Source organism: Clupea harengus, chromosome 10 (assembly GCF_900700415.2).
Source record: "Clupea harengus chromosome 10, Ch_v2.0.2, whole genome shotgun sequence".
NCBI classification, from domain to species: domain Eukaryota; kingdom Metazoa; phylum Chordata; class Actinopteri; order Clupeiformes; family Clupeidae; genus Clupea; species Clupea harengus.
The window spans coordinates 686,507-698,803 of NC_045161.1; the positions used below are offsets into that span (position 1 = coordinate 686,507).

At 41.1% G+C, this 12,297-nt stretch overlaps 1 protein-coding gene across 1 annotated transcript in view; it reads left to right on the forward strand.

Annotated features, from left to right (window-relative positions):
• The first annotated feature begins 223 nt into the window (after positions 1-223).
• The window catches only part of arhgap39 (Rho GTPase activating protein 39), a 31,256-nt gene continuing 19,182 nt past the window's right edge, over positions 224-12,297 (forward strand). Inside the window, 4 exon segments of the mRNA XM_031574925.2 lie at positions 224-378; positions 7,745-8,107; positions 10,286-10,404; positions 10,407-11,401. Of these exon segments, the coding sequence (XP_031430785.1) occupies positions 368-378; positions 7,745-8,107; positions 10,286-10,404; positions 10,407-11,401 (1,488 nt within the window). The 5' untranslated portion in view covers positions 224-367.

The window sequence follows — 12,297 nt, forward strand, 5'->3', positions numbered from 1 at the left end:
TTCTACTCTGACATGCTGGCATGAAACGCTTAACATTAAGTTATAGTCAACCATAACAGTCTTACAGGGGCAGATGATTTAAACAAATAGGCTACATATAGCGTGATGTCATGTCCCTCGATCTCTGTGACACCCTATTCCGAAAGATTCTGTTCTCGCTACTGATTGCATGAGGGCATCTTTAGAAATCCTACGTGCTCGTGCCCCTAATATTTGCGTGACGTAAGGCTGTTAGCGGCGACTGAAGCTCTACGTGCTCCATCAGCCTGAGCGAAATGAAGTGGTTAATGTGATGGCGCGTCCTTAATGTCATGGCTCTCGGTCTTTGGATTATTCAGCCTTAGTTTTGTCGGCGAAACGACACGACATGGCGGAGAGGTAATGACAAGTATTAGTCTTGTGTAGTGATAAAATACAATCTCTATAGCTAATACTGTGACCATCCTTGCTGAGGTAGGCTAGGACGTGTGGGCGCGCGCACTGAATTTCATTGGCGCGTGCCTGCTGTTGTCATATATGCTAAGGGTATCTCAGCAGGTGCTTTTAAAGATATTTGTTCAATGTTGTGGGTCTACATTTATGATAATGTTCTAGTAGAACATTGCAAAACCTCTTGCTTTCCCTCATGATAGAAGGGTGTTGTGCTTCGTAGTCCTCAATGGCTTATCATGGTGATGGCTCTTGACGGGCTGAAAGTGGGATACACCCCAACACTACATTGACCCGTTCACGGTAGCAAACATTTTGTGTGAAGGTGCTCTGGGTTATTGTCTCGTAGGCTACATGTTATATTCTCAAATGTCATCTGAAAGACAAACGACAGGTAGGCTACCGTCGGATGTTGTGAGAAATGGCGGAAAGCGTAGCCTACAATTAGAAGAGAATGCTCACGTTTCTGAACTGGTGGGGGCGTGAAACTAGGGTCACTCGTATGGCACAAGTAGCTTAACGCTCCATTCCAGGTCATTATGGATTTACTATGAACAATGAATCCGAGTGAAATTATAGAGAGGGGAGAAGAGGCAGTGTAGAGCGAGTGTTGTTCGGTCTGGTATCAGCAAATCAGATAAGAGCACTACGTGTGAGGCTGTTTTGGTTTGACACTTGGGGTCCAATGAGATGGACATCTTAATCAATGTGATACAACAGCACAGAGGAAGACTTATCGATTTGGCAAAGTTAAGATGCGTGTCTGGCCGTAACGGTGCTTAGTTACATATGCCAAGTCCAGACTTGTAACGTCGTAGGCTAGTCAGTGACGGCTAAACGCTGCCACCCGCAGCAGAGCATGGCGCGCTGCAGAGATAGGTGGGGCACGCCAAGTGGAGATCCGTTAGTGAAGTGGCAAGTGCTCCCACCCACCACTTTTGAAAACATGAGAAGGCCATGTCACTGAAAGCATTTGTTGAATAAAAAAAACATTCCAGACATGAATCAGGCAAGAATGTTTGTGCTTGTTCACAAACGTTTGTGCACTGGTAAAAACATTAACCTGAAATTGTGTTAAATATATATATATAAAAAAAAATTCACTTGGAACAACTGGTTAAAGTTTAAAAAATATCAGAGCATATAAAAATCACCAAAGTCTCAAGACTCTGACTCAAAAGCTTTGTTGCTTTGTTGGCATGTACACATAGGAGAAATATAATTAAAATGACGTAAAATACAGTATCCAAGCTGCCACAACGCCACTTTCTATGCTGCAGTAACATACAACAGCGTAAAATGTACAAAATGGCAGTTATTTTTTCAGTCTTAGTGAAGTTCTTTTAGAGTAGCAAAAACAAATGCTGCACTGTAGGTTTTTGGAGTGGCATATTTTACACTGCCTTGTGTCTCTTCTGACGGTGTCAAATTTAGCGTTTACTTATCTGATAATGATTTCCCTCCCTGTGGTTTTCACAGCCACTTGAACTGCATTCAACCTATCAGTGATGGAACGAGGCCAGACCATACCAATTCAGCACTGATCCCCTTGCTGTCCTAGTTCACAGGCTAGTCTATAAAGAAAAGGACTTTCGGGACGACTTTATAACATTGATTATTATCACATTACATTTTATTACCTCTGCCAAGGTGGTTATACTTTCTGTGCGCTTTGTCTGTCTGTAAACAGGATTATGCAAAAACCATCGCCTGATTTTCAGAAAAATTGGTGAAAAAGTGTAGCTTGTTTCCAATGAAGAACTCATTAGATTTCGGAGGGGATCCAACTCACAGGACACCTCCACAAATTTAGTTTCACTTTTGTCAATGTTATCAGATAGAGGAGGAAGATGTCGGCGCTGTCTCTGTGCCCTTATAGTCGCTTGTTATGTCTGTGAGCTAAAGGCTGGGGGCCCGACCAGGCTACTATGACTGCCTCCATAAGAAATCCATTTACTGGCAAACTATTAGGCTACATATACTAGTACTAGATGTACCCGTTTTTGGTGGTCTGTCCTCGGCTGGAGCTGATTCAGGAAATGTCCCCATTTTTAACTGTGAATTAAAAACAGAGTCCTAAGAAAGGCTGGGCAGCAAAGCAGACAGGCAGACGTCTTGCGGTGTGCTTGTTGTGGCCAGCAGAGGGGAATGGCTGCTTGCTATAGCAGCTTTATATCACTCTTTTTCTTCTACTAAACACTCCCTTGCCTAGTTTTTTTGAGAAAACTGCTGTGTAAAACTCGACCAGAAGCTAGCTAGTGTCAAGTAAATCCATATCACCACAAATGTCTTTTTAAGGCAGGAGGTTAAAGCAAGGGTGGGGTTACGGAATTTAGGAATCACAGTAGATGCTTCAGTTAACAACTAACAAACTTTATCTCATGACAACTTTGTCAGCTAACCTTAGCTAGCCGAGTAAAGAGGTAAGGGGGAACTAAGAGAACGTTTATAATCGGACACAGAGTAGATATACTAAAAAGGCAGTAATCCATGCTGGCAGTGAACAGTTTGGTTAGGTCTTGTGCTCTCACATCAGGTGTTATATAATCGATAATATTATATTACATAATATTATTATATAATGTAGATAATGTGGATGAGAGAGTTAGGCAAATCTTTCTTGGGATTGTGTCCCCCATGCTAAGCCTCAGCCCCATTCAAGGGTGCTTATTGTATCCATCCAAAGTGAGGTGGAAAGCACAAACAAATTAGGTTTCTAATGTAAATGTTGGCTGATTTGAATATATATGTACCTCAACAACATATTGAGACAATAACGTGCTGATCAGTAATCAGTAAATATATATTTTTGTTACATTTTTATCTTCAACTCACCCGTTGTAGCCATAGTGGAGCTTTATCTGTGATAACATGTCTCTGTAGAATGCGAATGAACATGTGAAGTGGAGAGATCAAGCCCTATGTGTATGACCCCCGATTTAACATATCATCCTGTATATTATTAAAGAACTTTTGGCACATTACCAGGCACTTTCTTAAATATGTGCCAGAGGAATCATCTAATAGAATGTGACTGACCTGGTTAAGGTAATTGCCCTGAAATGACACCTAGTTATCCCAAGTCTAAAGTGTAAAGATACATTTCATGGAAAACTCCTCATCTTGTGTGAGCGTTTACATGGACCTCACACATCTTAATGTGGACGTACCTAGGCAGTGTGCCTTCGCACCCATCACACCGTTTAATGCTTTGGGTATGGCAAGACCATTTTGAAATGTTTTCCCTATCTGGTCGAAAACAGTCTGTTCCTTGCAAGAGACTTGTATACCCAAGAAAATAGGGCCCTTAGATTGAAAATGTGTAAGCATGGTTTGCGTGCCTTTTCGGTAGTTACACAAAACTCTATACTGCTGCTTTATTACAGGGTATTAACCTTTATTTTGTGTACTTAATTGAAATAGCAAGCAGACTAATATATGTCATTTCTGTTGAGACTGGATGAAACGGTTAGATGTTCCACGGCGGAGAATTTCGTTAGTTTAGACAACCCGCCCGGGTGGAAGCGGCTGTTTCCGTCAGCCATTATCGTCCTCAAAATAGGGGCCCAAGAATGTGCAACTCTTCCTGTACAAGCATTGACCATCGTGTTTTAGTCACATTGAGACTAGGGCTGAACGATTTGGGAAAATAATCGAATTGCGATTTCTTCCCCCAATATTGCGATTGCGATTTAATATGCGATTCTTTTATTTTATCCAAAAAATTTTCCCAACAAATCGTAATCAATGATTTAAATATGACCGACACAATATTAGATACATTTAGTGCACCACATGTGAGGTCCTATATGTCCTTGGATGTCTAGCGTGTGTGTCAGTGACAGGGGCACTGCTAAGAATTCTGGGCCCCCTGACAGAATCTTCAGTTAGCCCCCTCAGATTCAGATTGTAAGAGCTTCTGAGGGCCTCTAGTAGTGATCGGGGATCCTCGGGTTTGGAATACTCTTTTTCCTGTCGTTAATTAACATTTTATAACCTACTTTGTTGCATCGTGGTTATCCCTGAATATCCATCTAAGGAAATTGCTTGTTTTTTTTAATTAAATATCAGAATGGATATGTTGTTGATGTTATAATTATGCAGATTATATCTCTATAATCTTCTATCATGCTTGGCATTCACATCTTGGCAAGGCATGCTGGTCCAGGAACAAGACAAACAGAAACAGCCACTGCTTGTGGTATTTAGTGCTTTGAAGATAACCACAGTACCGCAGTCATGTGATGCCTATCGCAGAGTTGAGCTCAGTACTTTTTGTGAATGTGGTGTGATATGAAATATAAACACAATAATCATTGTTTTGTTATCATCATTGACTGAGAAACAAACCTTTGGAGGGTTTCTTTTGTGTGTCTGATTATTATTCATTATTTCTTGGCTTATGTACTTTTCAATTGAAAATATACACACACAATACACAGACATAAAAGACAGAAGCATAGTATAAACAGTTGGAGTGCGAATAGCAGACACACTTCTTAAATTGTAGGCTAATGCCCATACAGTTGATGCTAGCCAGTTTACATTATCCAATTCAAACAATGTCCACAAATGTAGTTCCTAAACCAAATGTTATGTCGCCAATTTGGACAGGGCTTTGTTTTACATCGACCTTCAATCAAATATTCTTTTATAGCCAACTGAATCGGGCAATCACCAAAAGGGAGTCTAGAGTTCACTATGGCTTGCCTCTGTTTGAGCCCACAGGTTACTTTAGAGACAGGCCCAGGTTGGTAAAACAGTTCGATGAAAAGTGGTTAGTGCACAAGGATGTGTGCTGCCCTGTGCAGAGTACCGAGTTCACTTCATGGAGCTAGCTAACGTATCCAAGGTGTCCAATGCTTGTAAAAACAAAATGGTGCTGGGGGTGGTCCAAGGCCATGAAGAGAAACTCCCTACAAGGCTCTGGGGCGGTCTAATTCTAATGAATGCTGCTTGGGACGTCGCAAGCATCAGAGTGCTCGCTGAAGTGTATATTTTCTGACAAAGAGAGACTATAACATGACTGGGTTGTCTTTTTTCAGCGTATTTGGGTTGGTAGGCATGTCAGATACCCAACTCAATGTGTAGAAGCACTCAGAAAGTGACATTTTCATAATATGTCCCCTTTAAACACACCAGAATATGTTTTTTTATTTTAGATTCTTCAAAGTAGTCACATTTTGCTTTGATGACAGCTTTGCACACTCTTGGCATTCCTTCAATCAGATTCATGAGGTAGTTTCCTGGAATGGTTTTCAATGAACAGGTTTGCCTTGTCAAGAGTTCATCTGTGGAATGTCTTGCCTTCTTAAGGTGTTTGGGACCATCAATTGTGTTGTGCAGAGGTAGGGTTGGTATACAGTGAAAAGCCCTATTTCTACTACTACTACAACTACTGTACTAATCCATATTATGGCTAGAACCACTCAACTACGTAAAGAGAAACGACAGTCCATCATAATATGACACAAAGGTCAGTCAATCCGGAAAATTTCAGGAACTTCTAATGTATACTCAAGTGCAGTTGCGAAAGTCATCAAACTCTATGACGAACTGGCTCTCATGAGGACCGCCCCAGGAAAGGATTTTTGAATCCACAATTAACCAGCACGGCTACCACAACATTCTGCAGCTACATGCCATCCCATCTGGTTTATGCTTAGTGGGACCATCATTTGTTTTTCAACAGGACAATGATTCCAAACACACCTCCAGGCTATGTAATGGTTATTTGACCAATAAGGAGAGTGATGCAGTGCTGTGTCAGATGACCTGGCCTCCACAATCACCCGACCTAAACCCAATTGAGATGGTTTGGTATGAGTTGGACTGCAGAGTGAAGGAAAAGCAGCCAACAAGTGCTCAGCCGCTCTTGTAACTCCTGTTTGAGTGTTGGAAAACCATTCCAGGTGACTACCTCTTGAAGCTGATTGAGAGAATGCCAAGAGTGTGCAAAGCTGTCATCAAAGCAAAAGGTGGCTACTTTGAAGAATCTAAAATATAGAACATATTCTGGTTTGTTTAACACTTTTCTTGTTTGAAAATAATAAAAATAAGGAACAACCATTGAATAAGAAGGTGTCACTCCAAACGTTTGACTGGTACTGTAAGCTTGTCAACTGTGAGCTATGGCACACCTCCAGTCACATCATATATCTGTGTTTGCTTGCTTGGGTCATTTGCTGATCCATGGTCTGTTTCCAGGGTTTGCTTGAAGGAATTCCATACAGCTGGAATGTATTACATTCATATAAAACATTTGATATTGACATTTGATTAAAGCACATTTCTTACTTACAGATACGCCTGAAGATAAAGTTACAAACAGTTTGAAAGGATACACATTAAGTCAAAGTATTTACATTTACATAAACAATTGAGCTTTTCTATGGTGAAAGAAATACATTAACATTAACATGGGCGTTTCTCAGTTGACTCCAAACTTTTCAACACAAGAATTTCCCTCTACATGTCTGTTTCATGTTTCCTTTTCATTTTCATCCGAAGAATTAAGGCCGGGAAGTAAAGCAATGTCTTGATTCTAACAATGCGAGTTTTGTGCTAACCAAAAATATATTTCAGTATTGATATTTGGAAAATCTTGGAAAATGCCCAGTGTGAAGATAAAAAAAATTATTGCAAAAGGCGCAATCTCATCAGAAGAACAATTTTAAAAGAATATGCAGTTGGAAATAGAGAGAATTAAGCAGAAAATACAAACAAACTATGACCTCATGTTTTAACAAGCAGATGCCTTCGCCCTGATAGGGGTGTAAAGATAGCCTATATTGAATTGTATGCAGGACGTCTTTGATTTGGTACACATGTGTACTGTTTGATATGTAAATAAATAAATAGCAATACATAGTCAATTTAGTGTATAATAATGCATAGCCTAAAAATGGACTAATGCAGGATGCAATTTCCTCCTTTTCGACATTGTGATTTTAAAATAGCTCACCAATGTGATTCCTGTACATTCGTGAAGAAATGTGGGGTTTTCCGGCTTGATGAAATTGAATTTGTTTGTCGTTACAGAGAAAAAGAGTGTTGCCTTTTACTACCCTTTAAATATTCTTTCCGGAAAGACTTCTGAAAAGCCTTTTATATTCAATCAGAAATTGACTGAATACAAAAGTTAATAAAGATTGAGCAACAGAAGAATTCTATTAAATATACAGTGTATTGACTATCATTTCTGGGGAAATGAATGCTACCATGTAAAAACTAAAAAACATTTTCTATTCCAGATGGTGTGATCCCAAACATCTGAACATCAATGACACATTTGTCTGTTTGTTGTGATTTGCAGGTTAGAGTGGGTGGAGATTGTGGAGCCACGCACACGTGAGCGGATGTACGCTAATCTACTGACTGGGGAGTGTGTTTGGGATGCGCCCCCAGGGGTCCGTATTAAACCCAGTGGAGAAGATCAGTGGTGGGAGCTGTTTGACCCTAAAACGTCTCGCTTCTACTATTATAGTGCTGCTACGCAACGCACTGTTTGGCACCGCCCCAAGTCCTGCGACATCATTCCACTTGCCAAACTGCAGACCCTCAAACAGAACACAGACTCAACCTCACAGTGTGTTACCGTGACGACACGCTCAAGCCCTGCACACAGCGTGATTAACTCGTCCTCACCAGAACATGAGAGAGAGGAAGAGGATGAAAGGTAAGGAGAAACTACTTAAAAGGAAAAATAGAGTGAAAGACGATTATTCGAAGGGAAGAACAAAAGCAGTTGGTCATATACGTATAGGGATGGGAATCGAGAACCGGTTCTTGTTAAGAACCGGTTCCCAGTGGACCGATTCCTTGGAATCGTTAGCCAAAGTCCTTAACGATTCCGCTATTGATGTAGGTGCCGTTTGCACATGCGCGATGACATTCTACTGAAACTACTCTTTTATCTGTGACTGAGCAGAGGCCTTCACTACTCTCAATGCTTCAGCCATCAGTTCTGATTTTACTAGACTTGTCAGCGGCTTTTGACATAGTGAACCATGACATCCTCCTCTCTACGCTGTCCAAATTACCTACATTTCCCTCGGGATTAATAAAGTATCCATCTATCTATCTGTTCAAATTAGGGAATTTCGAGGAAAGCACTCAGTTGGTTTGAATCGTACCTCAGTGGACGTTCATTCAATGTGTCATGGCAGGGACAAGTCTCAAAATCTCACCAACTCTTCATTGGTGTACCTCAAGGATCGGTACTTGGACCCCTCCTTTTTGAATTACACCACTTCCTTAGAGATAATGGGTTCTCCTCACTGTTATACAGACCCAACTGTACTTTTCTTTCCCCCAGGATGACTCCACAATATTGGCTTGAATTTCTGAATGCCTCAGTGATATTTCATCTTGGATGATGGATTGTCACTTTCAGCTCAATCTTTCAAAAATGTATGTTCTCGTATCCCCAGCCAACCCTGCTATCCCACAAAATATTAACATCCAGCTTGGTTCATCTTTATTGGCCCCATCTAAATATGCACAGAATTTGGGAGTTGTATTTGATGACCAGCATGAGGCTTCTGTCTCGAGGTCTTATCACTCCGATATTCGGAATACCAGGCCCTATCTCACTCAATATGCTACACAACTTATTGTACCGGCCTTGGTTGTGTATAAACTAGACTATTGCAGTGCAATTTTAACAGGCCTGCCTGCATGTGTAGAAAGACTGTTGCAGATGATTCAGGATGCGGCAGCATGGTTGTATGGACATATGTTCTTGCTGGTCACCCTTCACTGGCTCCCTATAGCTGCTCGAATTAAATGAAAATCTCTCACTCTTGTTGATCAGTGGTTTTAAACCGATTGAGTAGTATGCTGTGAAATACAGAAAAAAGTATTACTTTTGTGTCTCACTTTGTGTTGTGCTTTACTGAAATACCCAATGCGTGATCTTGGATTATTTTAATTCAATTTTATTCGAATACAAATACCTGCACATGTACAACAAGATTCAGTATGCAGTTCATTTAGTTGATCCGTTGATTTATATAGCGCTATTAACAATAGACATTGCATTTAAAACAACAGCCCTTTTTACATCTTTTGTGTCCCCATTAAGGAATAGCTCTTGAGAAATCTTTCTGTTTATTGCCCCCCCCCCCCCCCCCCCCTAACAGTGAAATGAAATGTCCACCCATGTGTAGAGAAACTTGTTTGCTACAATTTACAATTAATAATGTGCTGCTTTTACTTTCATTGACGTTTAATGTGCAAAGCTATAACTGAATTGCTTTAAGTGTCATTAGATGTATTACTGAAATAGTGTCAGTGTCAGTAGATGTGTGTTGTAAGTGGTTAACAGAATGTTTGAAGCATACCAATCATGCTACCATAAGACTACCATTATGTATGATGTGCTTGAATTATACTGGGGTTTTTTATGCAGTTTATGCAGTATTTAAGCAACTTGCTAGTCAATTGTTGCCAGTTACTTGTTTTTATGATCAACCTTAGAGTGACTTATTGGAACTCTTTGACTTTCTTTACCTTAAGAAAAGTGCTGTTGATATCACAAGGTGATTGATGTGTGTTTGCTTTTTGAGAGCAATTTTATTTGTATCAACTCATGTACACTTTTGTTTTATTATATTTGGTGATTTTGTAGTAAGGATATTTGTTTATAGCTATATTTATAGTTCATTGATATATACAAATTTCATCATTTAAAAGCACAGGGCTTAATTTGTTTTCTGTGTACCTCAAGGGTATTACCTACACTCTTAGGCAGTACTAATAAGAAAAAGATTCTGATTGGTTACATTTATTCGATTTAAAGATGTGTATTATTTTGGATAAGGGATTATATGGAAATACATCCATTGTGTTGCAGGTTCAGAATGCTGATCAAGGTGGCAGATCGGGAGCCCAGCTATGTGTCCGAGGGGAATGGTTTCTCAGGACCCTGTACCCATCCACATCACTGCCCCGGCAGTACTTCCCCGAGCCTCAGGCGTCTCCTGTCCACCACCCAGACTGCCAGTCACAGTCACCCTACGTGAGGAGAGCGGAGTTGAGCATACAGAGGCATTCATCTGGTGAATCCCAACCCCCCTCCCCTAGATTTGCCTACGAGCCCCCTCTGTATGAGGAACCCCCTTCTGAATACCAGGCGCCTCCCATTTATGAAGAACCACCAACTGATCTGCACTGTGACGCCTCCCATTACAGCGCGGACATGTCTCCGGCACGAAAGACCACCGCAAGTTACCACTCACCCAAACAAAGCCACTCCCCTTACAGCCAGCTGGTGTTGACCCGGCAGAAACCAGCCAGTCAGCAGAAGAATGCTAACCTGGAATTCCAAGACTACTGCCAAAGTGGGCTGGACTGCAGTGCTGGGAGACGGGATTATGCCTCCAGTGAGCAAAGCTGTAGTTCTAGTGGCCGAGAATACAGTGCAGCGGGGCGAGAATATGTGAAGCAACTGGTTTATGTGGAACAATCTGGCTTTCGGACTGCAGAACACCTGACATGCTATAACACTGTGGGGAATGTGTCAGCTCCAGGGGGGAACTTTAGTGGTTCCTTCACACTGCAGCACACTGCACCGGCGGGAAAGCGCAAACACAAAGCCTACAAACCTTCACTGGAGGGCGGGGTCACAGCACAGGAGAGCGCGGAGTCTGCAGTGCTGAAGGCACAGTTGGCCCAGGAGGCCCAGCAGGCTCTGAAACTTCGGATGAGGTGGGATCAAGGTGGCGGAGCTTCATTACAGCACAGAAGGGCCAAGGATGGTTACGAAAGTGACGGGGCAATGCCCCTTCCCCTGCCAGGTCCTGTTGTGCGTGCCCTCAGCGAAGACGAAGCACTGGCTCAGAGTGACAGTATCTGGAGGAGGAATACTCACACCCTTGATAGACTGGCCTTCACACACAGTCTGCTGGAGAAAAGCCAGTCTGTACAGACCAACCTGGCTTCACCTGAACCCATGCTTCACCCATCGCAGGTAAAACCCATTGATTTGTTTAGAGATCTGAAGTCATTTTTTATCATAGTCCACTTCCACTACTGCATGACGAAATGAATAACACTGAGCTTGATGGAATGTGGAAATGGTGAATAAACCCTCACCTTTGTCAAGTAATATTGAATACTGACTAAAACATTTCATGTCAAAACATGTCAGAAATGAAGAATTTCTCATCCAGACGTGAACTATTAAAATATACAAAAGAGAAATGAATACTAGTGACACAAAACAAGAATTATTTTGCTATATTCATCCTAATGTGTGAATATTAGACAGTCCTGCACATGGAAGTATCATATATAACTGGAGAGAGTGACCAATTACAACTCCTGTTCATTTAAATGGCCAATGCTATATGCTAACTAAAATATGAAATTGACTGCCGACACCTTGATTCATGGAATCAAGTTTTTTCACCAAAACAGTGACGGGCCGATTGCCTGACCTACAAATGGTACATGACCAATGACCAGAGTAACCAAACCCTACACTGAAGTGCCACACAAGCACATAATTGAAACCAGCCTGTATGCGAAACAAACGTCCTGGACAGCTACTCGTACCAAAATAGCTGATACTAACTGGCTGAAGTTACCCTCCAAACCCCAACCCCTAGTCAATTTCACATTGTTCTGTTGTAGATGAAAAGTGAGCTGATGCTGAAGACTATGAATTCAGGCCGACCTAACAAGGCAAAGGATGTTCATTTCTAGCACAATTCATATACAATGTTAATTCATTTGCTTTACAATTGAGCAGATAAAACAAATATATTAATACAATATTAGACTGCATTGAATCATAAAAGGCAGAGTGCATTTAAATTTCTTAAATAAACAAATAAATGTAGAGTGCATTTAATCAGTTAACAA